The sequence below is a fragment of the Mus caroli genome, unplaced genomic scaffold (assembly GCF_978045245.1).
Source record: "Mus caroli unplaced genomic scaffold, Mus_caroli_1 scaffold_16, whole genome shotgun sequence".
NCBI lineage: Eukaryota > Metazoa > Chordata > Mammalia > Rodentia > Muridae > Mus > Mus caroli.
This window is the reverse complement of record NW_028227271.1, coordinates 3,297,562-3,321,698: the sequence shown is the minus strand read 5'-3', so window position 1 is coordinate 3,321,698 and position 24,137 is coordinate 3,297,562. Positions and strand designations below refer to the sequence as shown.

General features: G+C 49.0%; 1 protein-coding gene across 1 annotated transcript in view; it reads left to right on the top strand.

Moving 5' to 3' along the window:
- The window catches only part of Slc4a8 (solute carrier family 4 member 8), a 58,430-nt gene extending 36,329 nt beyond the window's left edge, over positions 1–22,101 (top strand). Inside the window, exons 15-25 of the mRNA XM_021182731.2 lie at positions 325–430; positions 1,171–1,332; positions 4,443–4,556; positions 7,395–7,556; positions 8,350–8,601; positions 10,462–10,530; positions 12,360–12,533; positions 13,299–13,430; positions 14,913–15,004; positions 16,278–16,373; positions 17,487–22,101. Coding sequence (XP_021038390.1) covers positions 325–430; positions 1,171–1,332; positions 4,443–4,556; positions 7,395–7,556; positions 8,350–8,601; positions 10,462–10,530; positions 12,360–12,533; positions 13,299–13,430; positions 14,913–15,004; positions 16,278–16,373; positions 17,487–17,499 — 1,372 coding nt within the window. The 3' untranslated portion in view covers positions 17,500–22,101. The remainder of the gene's footprint in view (positions 1–324; positions 431–1,170; positions 1,333–4,442; positions 4,557–7,394; positions 7,557–8,349; positions 8,602–10,461; positions 10,531–12,359; positions 12,534–13,298; positions 13,431–14,912; positions 15,005–16,277; positions 16,374–17,486) is intronic.
- Positions 22,102–24,137: the final 2,036 nt, after the last annotated feature.

The following is a 24,137-nucleotide window of genomic DNA, read 5'->3' as shown; positions in this document are numbered from 1 at the left end:
AGCGCTTTGCACACAGAGCCGCCCTTCCCAGCCCTGGGTGGAGTCTTTAAACACTAAGTATATTTGATGCTTCTTGCTCTCAAGAGCTGAAACTTAATTCTGTTATGAAAGGCCTGGCTGCTAAACATACAGGTGAAGCAAAAGTAGGAATGGCTGTCAGCCTACGGTGCTGCGGACGTGCTGACTGTACCTCAGCCCTTAGGACCCATCTTTGAGAACTGAAGTTATGAGAGCAAAAGCTCTTAGGCTCCAGCCTAGTCGTGGCTGAGAACAATTGGTAGCCAGCTGGCTGCTTCCCTCAGGGCCGTCTTCCTCTTTCCCTAGCTGCAGGTGTGTGTTCCCGGAGAATCCAAACAACCACACCTTACAGTATTGGAAGGACCACAACATCCTGGCTGCCGAAGTGAACTGGGCAAACCTGACAGTCAGCGTAAGTCTGGGCGTGGCCGGAGGCCCTCCGATGACCGATGACCACCCCGTCTAAGAAGGACTTAGGTAGAGGAGGGGCAGCACTCTGCCGGACCCTGGCACTTAAGCTTAAGCGGATGTAGTGGCTGGATGTAGTGGCTCACCTGTAATCCTAGCACTTGGGAGACCAAGGTTAGAAACATTTAAGTTTGAGGCTATCCAGGGCTATATGGTGAGGCCTGTCTGGGGTCTAAAAATGGGCTACTTAGATCAAATAACCAGTAACAATGTGTGGGCTTGTTACTGTTAACTCTGCTAAATCATCTTGATATACTTATAGATTTCCTTGCTGTTTTCACGCTAAAATTGCTACATTTTATTTATTGATCTCTGTAGCATCCTTGGTGGGAGCAGTTAGCTGATGCACATTTCTGTCAGATATTCAGATATTCAAAGCGTGAATATTTAAGTTCTAAGGTTTTCTCTAATAAAAATGACAGCAACTTCTAAGTTCTTTCCAGAGCCTAGGGAGGAATGTTTGTTCCAGAGAGTTCTAACTTTGTGTCCAAGTGTCTTGGTTAGGACCACACAGTCTTCTTGACAAGGACCTGCTAGCGAGGGCCGCAGCCTGTGTGGTGGTCAAGTGGATAATGTGGGCCTGTGCTCCCCAGCAGGCGATGGCAGTGCGGGGTGAACTCGGAAGGCAGCAGCCGGTTGTTATGTGTGCCCGACTCTTGTCACCCAGAGTGCTTTTTGCTCCAGGAATGCCAGGAGATGCACGGGGAGTTCCTGGGATCTGCCTGCGGTCACCACGGACCCTACACGCCCGACGTGCTCTTTTGGTCTTGCATTCTGTTCTTCGCCACCTTCATCGTCTCCAGCACCTTAAAGACATTTAAGACAAGCCGCTACTTCCCGACCAGGGTAGGCAGCATGCTTATACTTTGCCTGTGTTTGGTTCAGCTGTCCGTCAGAATCCTTTCTCGGCCCCACGCTGGGGCAGGCTTCTCTAGCGCTCGCCAGCTTCTTCCACAGCTCTGTCAGGTGCAAGGAGGAGGCTTTAAACCTTTGCCGTTTAAAGGGACCAGGTAAGTTAAGGCGCTGGAAAGCTCTCTAGAGGTAATGTTGGCCTTCCAGAATAGTGCTAAGTTTCATGTCTCAGATCCCCCAGACACTTGGAAGTAAGGCCAGAGCAGGCATATTGAAAACAGTCAGTTGGAGAGATTATCCTGCACAGTCTAAAGGACCCCAGAGCCCCTCCCCACCCGTGGTTGCTACCGTAGTTTATGAACTTCCTGGCTGCTGCCCCGGCTACAGCAGCCAGCCTGCCTGCCGCCTGCCTGCCTACGGCTTGGATTCTCTCCTTGATGATCTGAAGCCTCAAGATGCATCGTGTATGTCAAGAGCAAAGGTCTGTTCAGGCAGAGCAGAGTTAGAGCCTGAGTCTGAGCAGCTGTGTGGCCACTGCTTCTGTGAGGTTTCTCACCCAGCTACATGCGGGTGAGTACCAGAGTACATGAGGGTGCGGGTGGGGGCTCTGTGGATTAAAACCCACCTTAGACCTCCATGACCTGCAGAGTCGTTGAGCCTATTAGCTAAGTTTGCGACCTGTTTTCTGTCAGGACAAATAGCTGTCAAGTGGCTGCTAGATGCTCTCACTGTTGCTCAAGCCTGGGCAAGCGCCACGGGGAACACAAAGATCTCTGCAGGGCCAGCGAGAGGGCTCAGTTGGTGAAGACGCTTGCTGCCAAGCCTGATGACCTGAGTTCAGTCCCTGAGACCCACACGGTAGAGAGAGAACAACTTGTTCAGGTTGTCCTATGTGTGCACATGTACACAGAGTAAGTAAATCAATTCTTGAAAACTAATTCAGAAATATCCTCCAGTGGCTATGAAGGGAAAGTACAGCGACAGGCAGTCCCAGGTACCATCAGCCCGGGAGTCAGTGCTGTAGGGATTCAGAGCAGAGAAAGAGAACCATGGCGTTGTTTCATGGCACAGGTATGAAGCTTCAGGGAATGCATGGGGCAGTCAGGGATGATCAGAACTATGGAGGACACGCTGCAAACCTTAGGCATCGAAGCAAAGTGATGTTGCATGTGCGTGCACATGTGTGTGCGTTGGGACACTGAGGTTGTGGCAGGTGTCATTTCCTGTCTTTTATTAAAGCACCCTAAGTTCTAACATGGGGCAGGCCTCTTGGGATAGGCCTTAAGATGGATAGGAATACACACATGTACACATACACATGCACACACATACATAAGTGCACACACACCACATTCATACACATGTACCATACACACACATGCACACACACCATATGTGCACACACTACACATGCACACACATGCACACACACCACATTCATACACATGTACCATACACACACATGCACACACACCACGTGTGCACACACACTACACATGCACACACATGCACACACACCACATTCATACACATGTACCATACACACACATGCACACACACCATATGTGCACACACTACACATGAACACACATGCACACACACCACATTCATACACATGTACCATACACACACATATGCACACACACCACGTGTGCACACACACTACACATGCACACACATGCACACACACCACATTCATACACATGCACCATACACACACATGCACACACACCACATTCATACACATGTACCATATACACACACATGCACACACACCACGTGTGCACACACACTACACATGCACACACATGCACACACATGCACACACATGCACACACACCACATTCATACACATGTACCATATACACACACATGCACACACACCACGTGTGCACACACACTACACATGCACACATACACAAAATAAACACTATTGAAAAAGTGAAGCAGGTACTGGAGAGGGGGCGAGTGTGAATTTTAAGTAGGTCCATAACAGGGTGTCAGCAGTGCTGGGAAAACTGTCGAACATAGAGGAGTCTCAGCTAAAGATTCTTGACCACGGCACAGAAAAGGATTTCTACACAAGCCACAGTGAAACAAAATTGGTGAGTGTCTTTAAAGTATGTGACAGAGTCACAACAGGGAAAGGACATAGAAGACTCTGAAAGTCTTCTCCAGTGCAGAGTGAGTCTGTTTTTCTGAGTTTCTGTGCTCATGAGGCGTAATTTACAACAGGGCTTAAAGTTGAAGCTTAAAATTAAGCAAAACTTGTTAGCTCTCCGAGAGATTGCTTGTTTCATCAGTAAAGTGCTTGCGAATGGCTGTGACAGTTAAGAAAAAAATGAGCCCAGGTTAAAAGGTCTGGGTATCATGGCGCCTACTCGTGATTCCTTTCTCAGGAGGTCTGCCTTCACAGACATCAGGGGGAGGGAGCCCCACGTGGCTGGAGCAGACACCAGCAGGACAGCAATGCAAGCTTGGAGGAGCTCACAGGGAGGAGAGCTTTGGGGTTTGAACAAGGAGACCTCTGGGGGTTGGTAGAGGAAGGTGTAATTCAACTCGGGCTTTTGTTTTTAATTTATTCATGTATTTATATCCCATGTGCCACCCCTCCCTGTCCTTACATCACAGGGGACCTCCCCTCTCCCCCTCTCCTTCACCTGTGACCCTTACTCCTGAAGACTGTTTCAGGAGCACTGGAGGGCAAAGGTGAAGCAGGTCACCCAGTGAGAGAAGGCAGTGGCTTGCTGAGTGTGGGGACATGCTCAGGTTCTGGACACCTTCGAAATGTCAGCTGAGGTCCGTGTGGATGCTGGGTGTGGGAGGACTTGAACATGCTGCTGCAGAGGTTTGGGCTAGCACACAGTAAACCTTGGCTGGTCTCAGAAATCTGAACGTGGGCCTGGGTACCCCAAACTGCACTCTTTAGAGACTGGTCTTGACTACGTTAGACTGTGTCAGAGGTTTGGTTTTCCGTATTGTAGCCATGTAATGTGGGCATTACTTTGAGTATCCTAAAATAATCTTGTTTAAGTATTTTCATGTTAGTTCAGGCGCTAACTTTCTGTGCTGTGTTTAACCGCCGTGATTGTTCACCACGCCAGGTCCGCTCCATGGTGAGTGACTTCGCCGTGTTCCTCACCATCTTCACCATGGTGGTCCTTGACTTTCTGATTGGCGTCCCGTCACCAAAGCTTCAGGTTCCCAGTGTGTTCAAGGTGAGTGGACCTCGGTGCGCTTCATGCCCGAGGGTGCACTGATCTCAAGTTGCTCCGGAGGCTCAGAAGGAAAGGGTAACATTTGTTGCCATGAAGAGTTTTCTGCTAAGCTTTAGGAGAACAGAAAGTGCCTACTGACGTACAGATGCGGTGGCGTGGAGAGGCGGTCCGTGGAGGGAGTCTGGCTGACTGGCAAGCCGTAGAAATGATCTCAGACCTCGGAAGGTCGGGTTTGGAGTCTAGGGCTTCTCCTGAACCATCAGGAGATTTCTTCAGCACTATTTTGTCAAATTCTTGATAATCCATTGTAGTTACAAATCTTACATACAAACTGAAATACCGTCCAATCACTGGGGTCCCAAATCTAACTCAGTGCAAGAGTTACAAGTGGATGGGATTGGAAAGCTGAGTCCAGCTCCACAGACCCTCACTGGGTGGAGAGGACGGGGAGCCCAGACATGCTCAGCCACCTCAGAAGACTCTGGAATGGGACGGTGTGCTGACATTTTTGACAGTTTTGGAGGTTTTTTTTTTTTTTTTTTCAAGACAGGGTTTCTCTGTGTAGCCCTGGCTGTCCTGGAATACACTCTGTAGCCTAGGCTGGCCTCGAACTCGTGATCCTCCTGCCTCTGCCTCCTTCACCAAATCCTACCGGCATGGTTTCTTTAAAAACCACAGAAACAATGATAAGAATGTGCTTGTGGGGGCTGTGGCTGCTGCAGCAGCCAACATGATTTACCTCGTACTCTGGCTGAAGCGCGGTTTTGTCAGCTGCATAACAGTTTGTGCTGTTATGTGATGTTTTAATTCTGAGAACTTCTCAAATCGTACATAATTTCGAGGGCCCCGAGAGGCCAGTGGGTGGTTGTTGGTCGTTTAGGGAGGTTGCTGAGGTTTGTTAGTAGCCGTGGTCAAACAAGAAACAAAACGAAAGGAATGAGGCCCAGGGCCTCCCCCCCCCCCCCCGCCGCCTTGCTCCCCTTTGTCCTTGCTCCTCTCCTATCTAGTGTTAGAGGGTGAAACTGGGGCGACAAAGGGTGGGAAAAGGAAGAACCCACAAAGCAACAAGGACCAGCTGCAGGAAGAGCTCAGGATGGCAGGAAGACAGATTGGTAGAGGCTTCTTTCATGCTCCATGGTGCGAGCCTTTAGACCCAACAACACACAGGAGGCAGAGGCAGGCAGATCTTGGTGAATCTGATGCCAGCCTGGTCTATGTGGCAGGTTCCTGGCCAGCCACGGCTACTCCATGGTGAGGTATTTTGCTATCTTTTTCACTATCTTCACAATGATTACATGGACAGACTATTGGTATTATTTTTTTCTATTTTGTCTGTTTAATTCTGTTAAACTTATTAAAATGCAGAATAGGCTAAACACCCTGCATCTATATAACACAGCTCAGAGCCCCGTGTCTTAGCCCTGTGTGAATAAAAAGCATTCAGCTCTCTCCCTCGCTGACTGCAGGACAAAGGGTTTTCTGTATAAAAATAGGTGATTTGGAGCATCCAGTCCTTGGGAAAGTTGTGTGATACGCGAGCTTAAGATGTGAGTTGATTTCTGGAACCTCTGGGAGGCAGGGAGAGGCAAGCCTGAGAAACAGCAGCTTAGGAAACCTGTGGCTTCTGAAGCAGAGGACGCTGCCTCCTATCTTTCTCCTGAAGCAGCCAGTTTGCCGTTCCCTCAGCCGGTCTGAAAGCAGGAGTGCCCCCCTCTCCATAGCCACGGGTGGGCAGCTCCATGACCCTTCAGGCCCTCCACAGTAGGAAGGAAATGTTGTATTTGCGTGCACCCCATCTGCAAGCTCCTCTATGCTTTAAACCATGTCTTGACTGCCTCTAATACCGACAGCAGTGTAAATGGTGTCATACTCTGTAGTGTTTGGAGAACAGTGACAACATCTGTATGTGCCTAATAGAGGCGTCTCCCCCAGGACCTTTAGTCTGCAGTTTGTGGACTTGGCTATGACTACTTATAATATTGTTAATACTTTAGTACATTTTGTGTTGGTCTGAGAATGTTAACTACTACCTAGAATGCTCATAGTTCAGAAACATAAGTTCTAAAGTTTTAAAAATGATTTTAACCTGTTCAGAATCCAGGACTTGGCAGGATTTTTGAGTTTTTGAACCCAAGTATTGTAACCCATATATCAACAAGATAGAACAGTCTCTCCCATATTTGCTGAGTTTTGGGTCATTCTGGGTGGTAGATGTTCACCTTCAGCACCAGGTGTTTTTTTCTAGAGCGCACTAGGGGCGGGGTCAGGAGTTGAAGCAAATGGCCTATAAAGTCACTGAGGAAAGAGGGTCCCAGATCAGACAGGTCCCTAAGCTTTGGGCCTCCTAAAGCCTCCAGTTCCTGGGCCCCTGTTTCACCACTGATGAGAGTGGCTCATGGGATAGTCTACTCTCAGCCCAAGAAATCTGAGCCTGTTTGCCTTTCCTCTGTACGTCAGAGACAGACTGCATGGCTTTCTGTGAGGAGTGGCAAGGGTTATCCGTATTATTTAGTCTTTGGAAGGCAGTTTTTAAACAACAGATAAGTTGCTAATTATGCTTTACTTGTCCCGAGGCTGAGATAAAGTTGCTTTCTCTGTGCTCAGAGAATAAATGGAAGACAGTGTAGAATTGATGCGTATTCCACAAGAAGCTCAGTGAGGATTCACTGCCAAGGGGGATCTGGAAAAAAGGTCGGAGATTTCCTTAGGGGCCATTATAGTTCATGCTTTGTTTTTCTAAAGCCTTCAAAAGGGAAAGTGGAATAGTGTTCAGTGTGGTTTGCTTTGTGCTCGGCTTCAGAGTTACGATACAGAAACCACGCTTGTTTTCTCTCCTAGCCAACAAGGGACGATCGAGGATGGTTTATTAATCCCATTGGCCCCAATCCCTGGTGGACCGTGATAGCCGCAATTATCCCAGCTCTCCTGTGCACTATCCTGATATTCATGGACCAGCAGATCACCGCTGTCATCATTAACAGGAAGGAACACAAGCTCAAGGTGACCAGGGGCTCTGACCTGGGAGGCTGAGATCGCAGTCGGTTAATGTTTTATATTAGGATAAGCCCATCTGTACCAGGAGCTAGAGAGAAGAATAAAGTCTCAGAAGGGCTTTTCATTGCTTGCCCATTAACAGGAAAGGTTGGTTGGAGGTGAGACTGGAGTGGAGCGTGACACTAAGATGTGGGAGGAGCTTGCACTCCTGTCACTCTCCTGGCAAGCTGTGCCGCGGTGGGTGGGCAGCGGCCCTGCTGATCCCTAAATAGCTGCGATTCTGAATCAACAACTATACAGCTTTTCCTCCCAAGGTCTGGCGTAGGGCTGTGAGCCTGCTTCCCAGAGGCAGGAATTCTTCCTCTAGGTTTATCCTGACACTTCAGAATGGACTCTGAGCTTACGGCTTACTCAGACTGTTAGTGAGGTGCCGCGAGCCTTCATCTCCAAGGCAAGGATGAGCGGTGGTGTTCAGGAACACAACAGAAACATTCCTCTGTGCTATCTAGAATGGCCAAGGTGTGTTTCCCTTCTGGTTTTCTTCCAGAGAAGGCTGATTTGGGAGTGTGTGAGATTCACGCAGAGTAAGCTAAGGGCAAATGGAAAAAGACTGGATATTGGCATATATAGGACAACTAAAGTTTCTGTTTTTCCTCTGTTCCCTCCCCCTGGGAGGGTTGTAAGAATTCTCTGGACACCCTCCTCCTCATGCCCCCACTAGCTGTGAGCCTGAAGCCTCTCGCTTAGTGTTATATGGCCTACTTCCGCCAGCTCACTGAGGGTGACTCTTTTCCCACAGAAAGGCTGTGGCTACCACCTGGACCTGCTCATGGTGGCCGTCATGCTGGGAGTTTGCTCCATCATGGGCCTGCCTTGGTTTGTGGCCGCGACCGTCCTGTCCATTACCCATGTGAACAGCCTCAAGCTGGAATCCGAATGCTCTGCCCCTGGGGAGCAGCCCAAGTTCTTGGGCATCCGAGAACAGAGAGTCACAGGGCTCATGATCTTCGTGCTGATGGGCTGCTCAGTCTTCATGACAGCTGTCTTAAAGGTATTCCTTCATTGGTATGCCAAGCAAACATGGGGGGGGGGAGTGTTGTCTCTGCCAGGAATGCAGTGGTTCCAGTATATATACACACACAGATGCATGCCCTGGAAGAAGTTATTCTTGTGGACAGTTAAATGTGCTTAAGAAAAGGAACATGGTAGAGATAGAATAGAACACGTGATCCGAAGGACTGCCTGGCCTGTGGCCTTGCTGTTTTCCTTTCTGTCTCTAGCTCCTTTATGCTGGGGATCCACCAGGGCCTTCGACTTGTAAAGCAGGCAGTGCCAGGCTGAGCTCTGCCCCAGCCCTTCTTTCCCAGGGGTTTTGTTTTTGAGATGTCTTACTCGGTTCTGGCTGGCTTTGAACCTTTGCCAACCATACTGCCTCTACATCTTGATTGCTAGGATCATAAATAGTGTTCTGGTTTGGGTTTGGTTGTGCGATAAAGACCATGACCAAAAGGAGCCTGGGGAGGAAAGGGTTACTTCACCGTGTAATTTCAGGGAACAACAAACAGTCCATCCTGAAGGAAAGTCAGGGCAGGGCCTCAGCAGGGCCTCGGGCACCTGCTCAGCTAACTTTGTTATGCAAGGCAGGCCCACCTGCCTGTGGAGGGTGCTGCCCTGGGAGCTGGGTGCTCCCACGTTGATCAGGACAGTGCTCCACAGACAGTTCTTCACTGAAGTGTCCTCTTTCCAGGCGACTCCCAAGTTGGGTCACATTGATAACAAAGACTCAACTGTACACTTACTGCCCAACAGTGCTGCAAACCCGTCACCAAACAGAAATGTCACTCTAGGGTCAGGGAGCAAAGTCCAGTGTGGCCTTTCAAACTCTGAGAGGAAGTGTGCTGTCCTTAGTCCCAGAATGAAAGCAGACTGAGAGGCTGGGCTCTTGGGACGCGGTGGGGCAGCACCAGGCTCTGGGTTGGGCCCTCAAAATTGTAGCAGCCTGGCAGTTGGCCCATGTGGATGGAGGTAGGGAGATGGGAAGTTTAAGGACATTGCTGGACCTTGTGTACACGATGAGTTCGAGGCCAGCCTGGAGAACAACAGAAACTGAGCTCAGCCTTGAGCTGTGACTCTCGCCCCCCACCCCTAGTCTTGAGCTGTGACTCTCGCCTCCCACCTCCACTCCCCAGCTGTGGAGGCCTGTTTCTCCAGCTCACAACTTAAGTTGAACAGATGTGACAGAAAAGCCCTGTTCACATGCCGTGTGGACGCTTTAAACAGCACAGTGTACAACATGTTCTCAACCCGTTTCCTCTCCTCTGCCCTCAAGTCTTAGGTCAGAAGGCATGAATTTATTTTTAGTCTGTGTCAAAATACACAAAGTTCCTGGGGATGTGATGGCTATAGAAAGATTTAAATTACATCTGTGACGTCTGTGTGCATGTGTGTGTGCCCGTGACCATGAGCATGTGCACATGACTAGGAATGTGACCACAAGTGCATGCATGTGTATGCGTGTGCGTGTCCCCGTTGTCTACTAATAACCTAGGGAGGAGACATGAGGCCTATGACTTACCTTATAGGTAATAACTCCATTTCAGAACAAAATGGTTTTGACGTTACCAGCGCGTGCTTTCTTTCCACACAGCTGAAGGAGAGGCAGCAGAAACAAAAACAATGTTTATGAGACTCTCCGTGGCTTTGTTTCATTTTTGGAATTTAAAATTTATATAGATGGTACATGGTGGTGTTCACCTTTGTCCCAGCACTTGGGTGGCAGAGACGGGCAGGTGTCCGTGAGTTCGAGACAAGCCTGGTCTATATCGAGTTCTAAGCAAAAACCCGAGTCGTTATTGCTGCCCTTCAGTGCTGCCAGGATGCCACAGCTCTTGCCTTGTGCCTTTCTCTGCAGTTTATCCCGATGCCAGTGCTCTACGGAGTTTTCCTCTACATGGGAGTCTCTTCGCTACAAGGAATCCAGGTATTGTGTGGCTCAGCGGCAGCCATGTCTCTTACTCTTGTGTTCACTTGTCCTGACCAGAGAGGCACAGTGCCCCAAGGGAGACCCAGCCAGTTCCTGAGAAATTAGTTCCCCTTCTTGCCATTTGGCCAAGGAATGTCTTCAGATATGAGGTACAAAATATGGTCATGTTGAAACAGGAGCATTGGCTCCCAGAATGGCTTGGCCCGGTGTCATAGCACAATCACTTTTAATCAGTGGGTTTTTCGGTATTAAACTAGGGATGCTTTGCCAGATTCCTGTAGACCTGAACCTGAAACATCAGTCAGTAACCAAAGCAGTAAACTGGGGCATCGCGATGCCTCTGCAGGGAAGGAGCTTACTCCCAAGCCCGACGACCTGAGTTCCATCCTTGGGGACCTGTGGTGGAAGAGAACCAGCTGGAACAAGTAGTCCTCCGACCTCCACATGCATGCCATGGCGTGGTGGTGCTGGGGTGTGTGGGTGGGTGGGTGCGTGCGTGCGTGTGATGTGTGTGTGTGATGTGTGAGATGTGTGATATGTGTGTGTGATGTGTGAGATGGGTGTGTGTGTGTGAGATGTGTGATGTGTGATGTGTGTGATGTGTGAGATGGGTGTGTGTGAGTGAGATGTGTGATGTGTGTGTGTGTGTGTGTGTGTGTGTGCGTGCGTGTGATGTGTGTGCGCGTGTGTGCGTGCGTGCGTGTGTGAGATGTGTGATGTGTGTGTGTGTGATGTGTGAGATGTGTGATGTGTGTGTGTGTGTGATGTGTGATGTGTGTGTGTGTGATGTGTGATGTGTGTGTGTGTGTGAGATGTGTGATGTGTGTGTGTGATGTGTGATGTGTGTGTGTGTGATATGTGAGATGGGTGTGTGTGTGAAATGTGTGATGTGTGTGTGTGTGATGTGTGTGTGAGTGAGATGTGTGATGTGTGTGTGTGTGCGTGCGTGTGATGTGTGTGCGCGTGTGTGCGTGCGTGCGTGTGTGTGAGATGTGTGATGTGTGTATGATGTGTGTGTGTGTGATGTGTGTGCGTGTGTGTGTGTGTGATGTGTGTGCGTGTGTGTGATGTGTGTGTGTGTGATGTGTGTGCATGTGTGTGTGTGTGTGTGTGTGTGTGTGAGATGGGTGTGGGAGCCATGTGAGCTTCAGCATGCATGTTGTGGTCAAAGGACAACTTTGTGGGCCCCAGGATTTGAACTCGGATCATCAGGTTTGTGCCTCAGCAAGCTTCTATTCCTGAGCCATATTGCTGGCTCCAGCCTGTCATAAGCCCTCTATCCAGAATTTTGAGAAGTCTCATTTGACCGTGTCGATATACTTCTCCATCACATACTTCAGAGAACAAGCAAGAGAGTTGGGGCTTTGGGACCTGGGGATTTGGGGGGAAGGGATTTGTTGAAACAGTGTCTTCTTCTGTAGCTTAGTTTGGGTTGGAAGTCACAGTGTAGCCCAGGCTGTCCTTGCCTTAGCCTATCTGTAACTACTGTATGTGTGACCACCGCTGGATGGAAGCGGTTTTGATAGTAAGTACAAAGATGCAGTTGGCTTGGGGTCACTTCCCTGGGAGCTTGCTCTCTGAAGCTGCAGTGCAGGAGAGGAGAAAGCAGCCTGTGCGTAGAGTTATCAAAGGTGGTTTCACCAAGTCACGTGACTTCCACTAACTGACCTGACCAAACTGCCCGTTGTCTCGCAACTCGGTTCCCATTTCTCTCCAGTAGAACAGTATTGGCTACTGTTGAGCAGTCGGTAAACTGCTATGTCTGGGCTTGAAGGAGGCTTCCGGCCCGAGACCACCCAGACACCAATGCTAGTCCTTCCTTCCAGTTCTTCGACCGTCTGAAGCTTTTCGGGATGCCTGCAAAACACCAGCCAGACTTCATCTACCTGCGGCACGTGCCGCTTCGTAAGGTGCACCTGTTCACGCTAGTGCAGCTCACCTGCCTCGTCCTGCTCTGGGTCATCAAGGCGTCGCCGGCCGCCATTGTTTTCCCAATGATGGTAAGGTCAGGCTCCCCGGTCCCCCACCACGCACACCTCTGCCTCTCGAGTGCTGAGATTAAAGGTGTGCAGCCAGGCTGCTAAGTGTGGCTCATATTATTAAAGATTACTAATGCAGTTCTTGAGGATGTGGTAAACTATTACAGCACAGATTTTTCCTGTGTCCACCACTTTTAAGGATGGGTCACTGGGATCAGCACATGGCTGTGGGATCCCCAGCAGCATCCATTTCTAGACCTTTATCCTGCAGAACAAACTCCAGACCCAGTGAACTGCCCCTTGTCCTTCTCCCTCCCTGCAAGCACGTCGTTGTCTCTGTGGCTCCCGTTATCCTGGGTGCATCACATGGCACCGGGTTATTCCCGTTGCCCACATTGTCTCGTGTGTCAGATTTTCCTTAAGTTTGAAAAATGGATATTCTGCTCATTTACGCTATTGATTAAATGTCAGTTCCTGGGGACCTGACCCCATCTCTGACCTCCATAGGCCCCAGGCATACACATAGCACATACGCAGACATACATATGAAATAAAACATATTTTTAAAAGTATATGGAAACAGAAAAATGAATAAAATAATGTGATGCATGAATAACGTAAAAAGCCTCAGGGCTGGGTGTCGAGTGCTAATGACGCGCAGTAAGCGGCTACCGTTGGGATCCTCACGAGCCCGGTTTTGCTTGGCTGTCCCAAGCTGCCCAGAGAATCATTTTGCTTTCGTTCTGTGGGGGAGGCTCAGTCTCCAGCCTGCTTCCTTCTCCTCAGGTGCTGGCCTTGGTCTTCGTCAGGAAAGTCATGGACCTGTGCTTCTCCAAGCGTGAACTAAGCTGGCTGGACGACCTCATGCCTGAGAGCAAAAAGAAGAAGCTGGATGACGCGAAGAAGAAGGAGGAGGAGGTAGAGGGAGGGCAGGCTGGGTGGGGCGGGGGCAGGCGTGTCTGGGATCCCAAGGGTCGCACTGAGGGCTTCTTTCCTCCGAGAAAATCCGACTTGTCGAGAGTATAAAATCCATCATTTCTGAGAGGGTTGGTTGTGCACCTGTTGCGAATGGTGCTGTGGCTGGCTTTGTGCAAACACAGCTTGCACAGGACTTTCTGTCCTTCACCGCCCTCGGCAGTTGGCCTGGAACCTATGGCCTGAGTGTGCACAGAAAGGCCACGCAGCAAGATGAAAACCCCAGGCCAAGAAGAAAGGGCTGGGAGTGTCCCGAGGCAGCTGCTGCCTGAAGAGCGGCCTTCCAGCTCTATCAGTATCAGTACCCAGCGGGGTTTATGTCAGCTTGATAAAATCTAGAGTCATCAGTGAGAAATAAGCCTCAGTTGAGGAAATGCCTCTAAGAGATCTAGCTATAGGGCGGTTTCTCAATTGTGGAAGGGGACCCAGCCCATTGTGGGTGGTGCCTTCCCTGGGCTGCTGGTACTGGGTTCTATGAGCAAGCCATGGGGAGCAAGGCAGTAAGCAGCATCCCTCCATGGCCTCTGCATCAGCTCTGCCTCCAGGTTCCTGCCCAGTTTAAGCTCCTTCCTTGACTTCCTTCAGTGATGAACAGCAGTGTGGAAGTGTAAGCCAAATAAACCCTTTCCTCCCCAACTTGCTTTTTGTTCATGGTGTTTTATCGCCATGATAGTCTGTCCCTCTCTCTCTCTCTCTCTCTCTCTCACACACACACACACACACACACACACACACACAGACATACACAGACACACACACATACAGACACACACACAGGGCCTCCTCCCCGTCAGGTAGTCCTAATGTTCTTTTTTGGCAACACTGGCATGTTCTTGTGCCCCGTGTTCCTGTACCTGGTCGTTGGCTCTAAGGACGCCCTCACATTTGGGTTCTTGCTGTTTCTCAGTGCTGTTCCATTCTGTTATTTGAGGCCTTGAGCCCACGGAAGGGACCTAATTATATGAGTGGGAATGAAAACTGCCTGACACCTTGGTGGTAAAAACTAGGCGGGAAAACTCTTGGTTTACTTGGTAGAAGATACAGTTGTCAGCCAGAGTGCAGTAAAGAAACCACCAAAATGGCCACTCTGAAGAGGCCAGAGCCGAGAGGAAAGGCAGCATCCTGGACATGGCCAGGGCTGTCTGTGAGGGAAGCGACGGGAATGGGGACGGGGTCAGGGAAACCTTGCTGTAACACTGAGCAGGTGCTTGTGGGGAGGAAAGCCTGGGCGCTAGCATCCACAGGTGTACCCACTAGAAACGGCCTTCTCCGGGCTGAGGTGTTCCTGGAAACGCTGTCTGGGCTTTTAGCAATCCTTGTATATATAGTCCAGCTTGAGCTTGTTTCTAGACACATGCTCTGTCCTTTGGAATTTGGGGAGTAGGAGTTTCCTTTGAACCTGATGATGCTTCCCCCTTCTTCCAGGAGGCTGAGAAGATGTTGGACATTGGGGGTGACAAGTTTCCCCTGGAAAGCAGGAAGCTGCTAAGTAGTCCTGGCAAGAGCAGCAGCTTCAGGTAAAGCGCCAGGTACCAGCCAGCTTGTGCCAGGGTTCCTGTGAGACACTGCTCTGCGGAGCGGTGCAGCCGGCCCCACCGCCATCCATCCATTCCACTGTGTAGGAACGAACGCCTGTGGTGTGCCCTGCTCTGTGAGCCTGGACCCATGTCAGGGTATACTGGAGGGGGTGCCTTTGTCCCCGTCCACTTCCTCCTGTTGCAGTTAGCTGATGCGCCAGGGTCACAGCACTGCTAACACACGGCCAGGCTCCAGGTGGGATCTCTCCACCTCTCCACCCCAAGTTGTTGTTTTCCACTTTACTAAGTCCAAGAGTGTGAGAAGTGTATTTCCAGTAGTTTTCAGCCTGGTGGGCTTGGGATGCCTGGACCCAGGCCTGCCTCTGGGGACAGGCAGGAGGTCTCTCCTGTGTGGGTTACAGCATTCTAATTCAGGGAGCCAAGGAGAGGCTGACCTCGAAGCCCAGGCAGTGCTCGTTCTTTACCAAGGCTGTTGCTCACCACAAAGCACAGGGCCTGAGAGCCCTGTGTGTGGTTCAGCCCTGCCCTCGGTGTTTGCTGGGAGGCTGCACACCCAGGCTGAAGAAGCCCAGAGGTGAGGAGAGCTAAAGAGTGGAGCCTAGCGGGTCCCTAGCGGGTCCCGGGGACTTAGCTGATGAGTTATGGGACTCAGTGTAGTTTACACCATGATAAATCAGGCAGTCTTCTCCGTGGTCTCTGAGGAGGTCTGTGGGCTGTGAGGAAGTCTCTGGCAGTGAAGCAGGATCAGCTCCTTTTCCTGTGGGTGCAGGAGTCTCTCTGCATTTCAGGAGACTGTGGGGCCCATAGGTGGCTCTGGTGTTTTCTGGGACCAAGGATCCTGGTTGGAGTCCCGACACTGCCGCTGTTTGAGTCTTGATGGGCACTCAGCCCTGAAGACTTCAGGCTTAGCACCTTCAAAATGAGGATTATGAGCGATCTCTTTTGCTATGAGTGCTAAGCTAATAGACCATGAAATTCTTGTGTAAACTATAAATGGGAGAGATTCAGTTATATAAACGTGAATGTAAAAGAGTGCCCGCCACATAGCAGCACTGGTGCCGGCATCCCTGGGAAGCTCGCCATGACCTGGGGCATCGGCCAGCTTACAGCCTTAGTGCCGCTCAAAGGCTGCCTTGCCTCTTCAGAGCTGGACCCCTCCGTCCTCTGGCCTCTCTCCCTTCTGGTAGGGTGGTGTCAGGGCTGTGCCCCTCCCTTCTGTGTTTGAAGTTTATTGCCTGAGCTTTGATTTCAGATGTGACCCTTCTGAGATTAATATATCAGATGAAATGCCTAAAACCACGGTCTGGAAGGCTCTCAGCATAAATTCTGGAAATACAAAAGAAAAAAGGTAAGGAGAACTCTTGTTTGTCTTTCATTTTCTTCTGTCTTTTGGAAATTGGCAATACTGTTGACGGTAAAATGTATGTTGCTTGTAGAATTGAATTTGTCTAGTAAATAACAGAACTGTTGCTAACCTTACAGTAAGACAAATAAAAATAAAAAGTTTCCAGATATTTGGAGACAGGCTGTTCTGAGCTGTCCCTTCACTCCGGTCCCAAGGGCAGGCTATAATTATTTTGGAATGTGAATTTGCTTTATCGTTTAGTTCCTTTAATCCACTTGGAGGATCTTTCTCATTTCAGAATTTTTGTCTCTGGTTACTGCAACAACAAACTGGAAAGCTGCTAAAAACCTGGATCAATACTGTTAACACTAATAAACAATATGATAGTATTGGCCCAGACCTTAACCTACTTAGCTTAGATTCTGAAAAGAGAATTTTGTTAAACATGACAGTTTTCTTATTCTGCAAAGAAATGTCTCTATATAATAACAGCATAGATCAGGTTTTTTTTTATTTTTAATATTTTTATTACACATAGATCAGTTATAATCAGATTATTAAAGAAAATTGGAGGTGGCTTTGCCTACATTAAAGGAATGCAGTGCATAAGTTACTGGTTTTGGCCCAAACACTACATACATTTAAATCATCAGAGAAATGAAGGCAAAACCCCAATGTCTTGATACTGATAAGAGTTTTTGTTAAAAATCAGGCAAGCCAGGAACCAGGAAAGCTGGCCCGCCCTGCTTTTATCTCCGCACATAACCAGGCAGGCTGCTGCTCCTGGTGTTCAGCTCAGCTGCAGAATGGGGGTACTAGCGAGGTTGTTCCAGGAGCAGAGAGCTCCTCGGAGTCGTGCCCACCAGCACATGGTGTGGCAGCTTCTTCACTGAATGGGTTAAAATAGATCTGAGCTGAACATGAGTGAACACAGAATCTTGCTTCCCCCAGAGGAAAATCCAGGCAGCTGTGGGGATGTATAACACATGTGGTTATTTTTAGTTGAGAACTAGTCTACTTGTAAATGAACTTAAAATACAGTCAGATCCAAGTAGCATCTTCGGAGTGCTGAGAGAGGGAGCGTGCACTTTGTCTCACTGTGACGTTGTTTCTCAGCCCCTTCAACTGAGAGTCTCTGCTGAGTGGAAGATTTGGGCCATGAGGTGCCTCGGAGAAGTTCTGGGTTTTAACAAAATGGCGAGTCTCTCCGGGAAGAAGCCGAGCTGAGTCTGGCCCCGTTCTTGGTCATCTCAAAGCCATGCCACATGGAAGCATTCAGTCACTCCCGGTGTGCGTTTGGAGGACATCCAGCTACCCACATACCAGCAGCCAGGCGCCAGTCGGGTCATGGTGGGGCCGCCTCCCGCTGCCTCCTTTCCTCTTCCTTTTCTCTCTCTTCAGAGCTGCCATCATTAAAGAGCCAGCTTCCATTTTCAGACATTTTCTCTGATACTCTGCTGGCCTGGTGAGCCACATGAGTCCATTCTGTCACAGAGGATTCCCTCGTGAGGTCCCTCTTCCGAACAATAGCCTGGGGTAGTGGCAGAGGCAGGACAAGGGCAGGCTCTCGAGCAGCCTGTGCCTTGGTTTCCTTTCTGCTTAGGAAGGGGATGTTGGACAGGCAGACACAGTAGCAGGTCTGCTCCCTGAGCTCCACCATCCAGGCATCAAGAGCAACCACCACAGTGAGCTGCCTCTGGCCTGCGGTCATCTGTATCACCTCCAGAATCAGTGGGCATAACGTTGTGAGTCCTTGGAAGGTGCGGGGACAGCATGAGAGCAGGAGTTTAGCTGATGTCAGGAAAGGCCTAGGGGAAGCCAGCAGCGATCAGAGTGTGAGCATCTTTCCCTGGAACGAGAGAGAGAGGAGCCTAACTTGCTATGGAAGCACTTAGGTTTCCAGGCCTGAAGATTTGTTCCAGGTCTGTTTTTTTAAGTCTAGGAAAGACTTGCTGACAGCTGTTTGTAGGAAGGAAGGTGGATCGGGGCTGCTGCGGCTGCTCTGTGTGAACTGTTTGACTTGACGCTGCTACCTCTCGTAGTGACATTGTTATTCCAACCTGGAGAGAGCCGAGTGCTCATGGATGTCCCTTAGCTGCCTTAGTGGAGAACACCATCATCATCCGCTCGGTGGACCAAACTGCCATCGCCATGTGGCTTCCTAATCATGGGTTTCTTTGGTTGACAGAAGTTCTGGCTCAGGTGTAAATGCCACACGAAGAAATGAACTGTAAGCGGTGACATCACTTTGGATACTTAGTTTAAAAGTATATGTATGATTTTCTATGTTCCAAAACTATCATGAGTTTTTGGCCCGAGCACTTGTAGATCTCCCCTTCCTTTGTGCCCAGACTGTGACTAGTGAGCTGGGACAGTCTCTGTCCAGAGACCACACACACACAGTGAGCTCTCCTCCTCTCCTGGCTGAAGAGGCGGCTACATCATTCGATCACAGTTTGCTCCCCCTCAGGCTCGCTGAAGCATCTAGACCTTCTCTGAAGGCCTTCGGTGTCGGGGGCCACCCCGTGTTGCCCGTTCCTCCCTACCTGTCAGGACCACTGCCATATTGATGCAAGATATTTGACAATTGGTACAGGACAGACACGAGCCACACAGAGCCGGTGTCTTCTGTAGAATAGTGGTAGACACTGCTGTTCAGGGCCTGTGGGATGAACATAACCCTGCTTCCGATCCCAGAATGGCCTCTGGAATGTGGGTTTCTGGTCTTTACTCATGGGAGATGTACGTTTCGTCTGAGCAGCCACTCTGGCTTGCTCTAAGGTAGCACATACTGAAACAGGTGGGTTTCCTAGAAATCAGTGGACATTCAAGTCTCTGTTAGCCAAACATCCCAAGCATGTCACTTGAGGACAGATTTAATAGACATAGCCTTGCCCACCTTGGATTAGGAGCCGGCCTAACTTCCTCTTCCCACACCATGATGCTTGTGCTGCCTCCTGTGAGCTATGCCCTGGGCTGGAGGGTAGAGGCTGCTCTCGCCCGCCCTGCGCAATGCAGTTGTGGAGCCTCATGCCCATGTTTGCACAGGTCATCTCTTCTATGACAAGGGTCGCTCTCAGACACGTCTTGAATGTGGCCAGCTAATGTCATGACATGCTGGTAATGTCAGCTGGTGGTGTGAGTGGAGTTGTGGGGCTGGGATTCAAGAACACGTTAATTGAAGCCTTGGCTCTGATGGAAAAGATGGAGGGTTCCTAAGTGGCCAGTTGCTTCCCGATGACCATCAGGGAAGGGTTGCTGTAGAGAAAGGTGAAGAGCTGGAGAGACGGAATGTGCAAGTGCCAAGTGTGTTTGGTTGCATAGCACACATGCAACTTGGGAAGCTTTGTCAGGAGGCTCCGGGCTTTCCCACTCCCATCCCCGTGCTGGGTCTCCTTAACCATGAAAGCCTGCCTTCCCGATAGAGGGGAAGTGAACCATCTCTCTCTAAAAGACAGTTGCGGTTTCTCATTGTCGGTGATGGAGCAGACTTTTAAATTACTCATAAATGTTGGATGAAAATGTGGTATTCACTAAGTTCCCAGCCTGCCCAGACTCTGCAGAGTCTGTGGTTTATGATCGTCCAGAAAAGGACAGTTCCTAACTCCACTTTTCCTCGACCTGCTCGGCTCTGCAGCCCTGCTCCTTAGTGGGGAGGCAGGGGTTCTCCTTGTATCCTGTGTAGTAGGTGCAGTGTCTGTCCTGCCTCTCCACTTGTAGTGAGCAGACATGTTTGTAGTGAGTGGCAGACACACTGTCTCCTGTGTGTCTCCCACCACTGGGCCGCTCGCTATTCCTGAAGATCTTTTGATGTAACTTAATTGTATGGGTGTTTTACCTACACACAGGCCTTTGCACCACATGTCCCCCGTGCTTCAGGAGATCAGAAGGAATCCGATCCTCCTGGAACTGGAGTTACAAATAGCTGTGTGCTTCCATGTGGATGCTGGGGATTTAATTGAACCTGGGTGTAGCTGGTCTTTGCCACTTTGTGAGTTATTTTCTCACCCTTTGCTCCCTCTCCCAGTTTCACTCCTTGACACTAGATGGGGGGTGGAGGGGGGAGGAGAGGGAGAGAGAGAGAGATCGCCATCGAGAGAGACACCCCTGTATCTAAATTCCTTTCTTCTTTGAACACTACTAAGAAACCACAACCAACCACACACAACTCCCAAACAACCAACAACCACCCCCCCTGCCTCCTGGGAGCCTCGCATTTATAGACCCTCTGAAAAGTTCTAGAATTCCAAAACTTGACATAATGTCAGAGACTGTCTGCAGCTGGCAAAACCACACTTCTGCTAGAGCACTAGGCAAATCATGTCAGCTGCTGCAGACACTCCAAAGCAGCCCCACATCCCCACACCTGGGGATTAAAATGATAACATATTCTTATATTTCTGTTTTTTATTTTTTTTTAATTTTTAATATTTTTTATTACATATTTTCCTCAATTACATTTCCAATGCTATCCCAAAAGTCCCCCATAGTGCCCCCCCACTTCCCTACCCACCCATTCCCATTCTTTTGGCCCTGGCATTCCCCTATATTGGGGCATATAAAGTTTGCAAGTCCAATGGGCCTCTCTTTCCAGTGATGGCCGACTAGGCCATCTTTTGATACATATGCAGCTAGAGACAAGAGCTCCGGGGTACTGGTTAGTTCATCATGTTGTTCCAACTATAGGGTTGCAGATCCCTTTAGCTCCTTGGGTACTTTCTCTAGCTTCTCCATTGGGAGCCCTGTGATACATCCAATAGCTGACTGTGAGGATCCATTCCTGTGTTTGCTAGGCCCCGGCATCGTCTCACAAGAGACAGCTATATTTGGGTCCTTTCAGCAAAATCTTGCTAGTGTATGCAATGGTGTCAGCGTTTAGAAGCTGATTATGGGATGGATCCCTGGGTACGGCAGTCTCTAGATGGTCCATCCTTTCATCACAGCTCCAAACTTTCTCTGTAACTCCTTCCATGGGTGTTTTGTTCCCAATTCTAAGAAGGGGCACAGTGTCCACACTTTGGTCTTCATTCTTCTTGAGTTTCATGAGTTTAGCAAATTGTATCTTATATCTTGGGTAATATTTCTGTTTTTTTAAAGAAACCAGAATTCCAGAGTTCTCACCATGTTTCCCCACTTCTGTTTTAAGTCATTAATTGTGCTGTGTATATCAGGAAATTATAAACAGACATTTTCAAGGAACTGAGTGTTCAGGTCAGTGCCAGGGTGTTGAGGAGACCTCTCCTGCTCAGTGCTAATCCTTATCAGTTTTGATGGTATCCACAGCTTTTCGTTTCCTGTGGAAGTATAAACAATTCCCCATCCCCAACACAAAACTTTTCTGTTCTAATATTAACACATCCTTATTCTATATTGTAAAAAATTCAGTTTTTCCTCTCAGCCCCTGCCCCAGGAATGACCACTCTGAGACTCCTTACTATTAAATGCCTTGGCCAGAAGCCTTGCCTCATCCATGACTGGCTCCTAACCTATTCAACCCATTCAAACTCTTCTATGCCATCCTCATGGTTACCTCTCCTCAGTCCCGGCTTGTTTCATCCTTCTCACCGCCTCCTCCTCATCTCACTATCTCCCAGAATCCTCTCTTCCTGCCATTGTCCCACCTCCTATTTCTTGCTTCAGCTCATTGGCCATTGGTGTTTTTATTGACAAGAGATGCTAATAAGAGATTCTACAGTACATAGGCTGATGTAATTCCACAGTTTTTTTTTTTCTCTAAAACCCAGTGTCTCAGCTGCTGCTGTTCCTTTCTCATTAATATTCAGAAAATTTAAAGTTAGCAGAGAGTTATTGACTCTGTTTTTTTCTCTTTGCTTTATAAGCATTTCCTTTAGGTACAATGAGATCTTTCTACAACTGCCTGTCCTGTAGGATTGCACGAATATTAATCTGAGCACTGCACAGTTGTAGAAGAGCCCTTCCCCATAGACTGATGGGTCAGTCAGAGCCCTTCCCCATAGACTGATGGGTAGGTCAGAACCCTTCCCCATAGACTGATGGGTAGGTCAGCCATATCAGGTCTTAGCTTTCCTGTTAGACCTCCTGGTCCCACACATTTCACCCATCGCACACCTTGTTTTATCTTAGATAACTTTCCGATTCCTAGAAACTGTATAAACCTCTCAAAGTGGCCATTCTGAATTCCAAGACTTTTTGACTGATAGTTACATCAGCGCCTGTATCCACAAATTTGTCTACTTCAGTACTTTCATTAACAACTGCTTGCCGGAACACATGTTTTTCAGTCCTTTCAGACCCTCCTGTTCTCTCTACTGGAGCAGCTTTGTCTCTGGGGTAGGAAAACAGTAGCAGCCAGAACAAGCCTCTATCACCTGCATTAATTTGCATATCTCTCCCTTTCCCTCTCCCTCTCCCTCTCTCTCCCTCTCTCTCCCTCTCTCTCTCTCTCTCTCTCTCTCTCTCTCTCTCTCTCTCTCTCTCTCTCACACACACACACACACACACACACACACACACACACACACGCCATAACTTTAAATTCTCCTTTGAAATCTTCATGTATGATTCCTGGATGCACAGTGAATCCTTGGGGAATCAATCCATCCACTCTCAAGATCATCCCACTGTCTCTGCAGGCAAAGGAGCACGAACTCTCTCGAAGTTTTGGATATAGAGTAATGCTTTTCTGTGGCCGAGTCTAGAGCAGCACTGCCTGCAGAGGCGTTAGATCTCCAGTGCTGAGTGCAGGCTTTTTAGTCTGCATGTTATGGCTTGACTGGAACAGCTCACGGTCTTTGCTTGGCGGGGAGCTAAGCTAGGCCCCCAAGGCTGTTTCCTTGAATATCTCTTTTGGATCTGCATTCCGGAATCCAGTGGCTGCCTTTGCCAAAGTGCACACAGGTTGCAGGAAGCCTACGAGTCCTGTTTCAGACTCAGGAAAACCATTGCCTCTAGAAATGACTGATTCACTCTTCGGCTGCAAGGTACTGTCTTTCTCCAGTTACCGCACTGGGCGGGGATTTTGAGGTCAGAGATTTTTTAGCTCTAGCTTGGCCTGTTCTATTAGCGTGGTACATATTAAAACCAATATCGATCACATTCCTTATCCATTCTGCCATAGACGCTTGCTCGAGCCTTTAACGGTCTGATTACTTTTTTTTTTTGCATTCGGTTATTCGCCTTTTCAACAACCAAGGTCTCTATCAACCCCTGCCTTCATCTTGATCTGATACGGCTTCCTTCACAGCTGAGACTAATCTTTGAAATCAGTGAAGGCTTCTCTGAAGCCTTGTATAATCTTTATAAATGAGGTGGTCTTTTTCCTGGGCCCCTCAAATTTGTCCCAAGTTTTAAAGCCACTAAGCAACATTGTTCAATAGTAATATTATGAAATTGAACCTGTTCTTGTATATCAGAGCCCTGCCCTTCACCCAGCAATGGTAGAGCTGATGGGATTCGGCTCAGATAGCCGCCGCTGGAGCCGCCGCTTGTGGTGCCAAGGGCTAGAGAATGATGGGGAAATCCTACACTGAGTGGCTGAAGCAAGGCAAGCTCCAACAACTTTGTTTTCTCCTTCAGCTCGTTTGTACCCAACATTCTCTAAAAGTGGTCACCACAAAACACATCCGAGAAACACGTTAAAATCACTACACAAACTGAAATTGCACCAGGATGGTTGCTTGCATACCCTTCTTTTGGAACTTTGACCTAACTCTACATTCCTCAGCTGTCTTTCTCTCCACAAGTTCACCGCCACCCCAAAGCAATAGTTCTCTTGTCATAGATTAA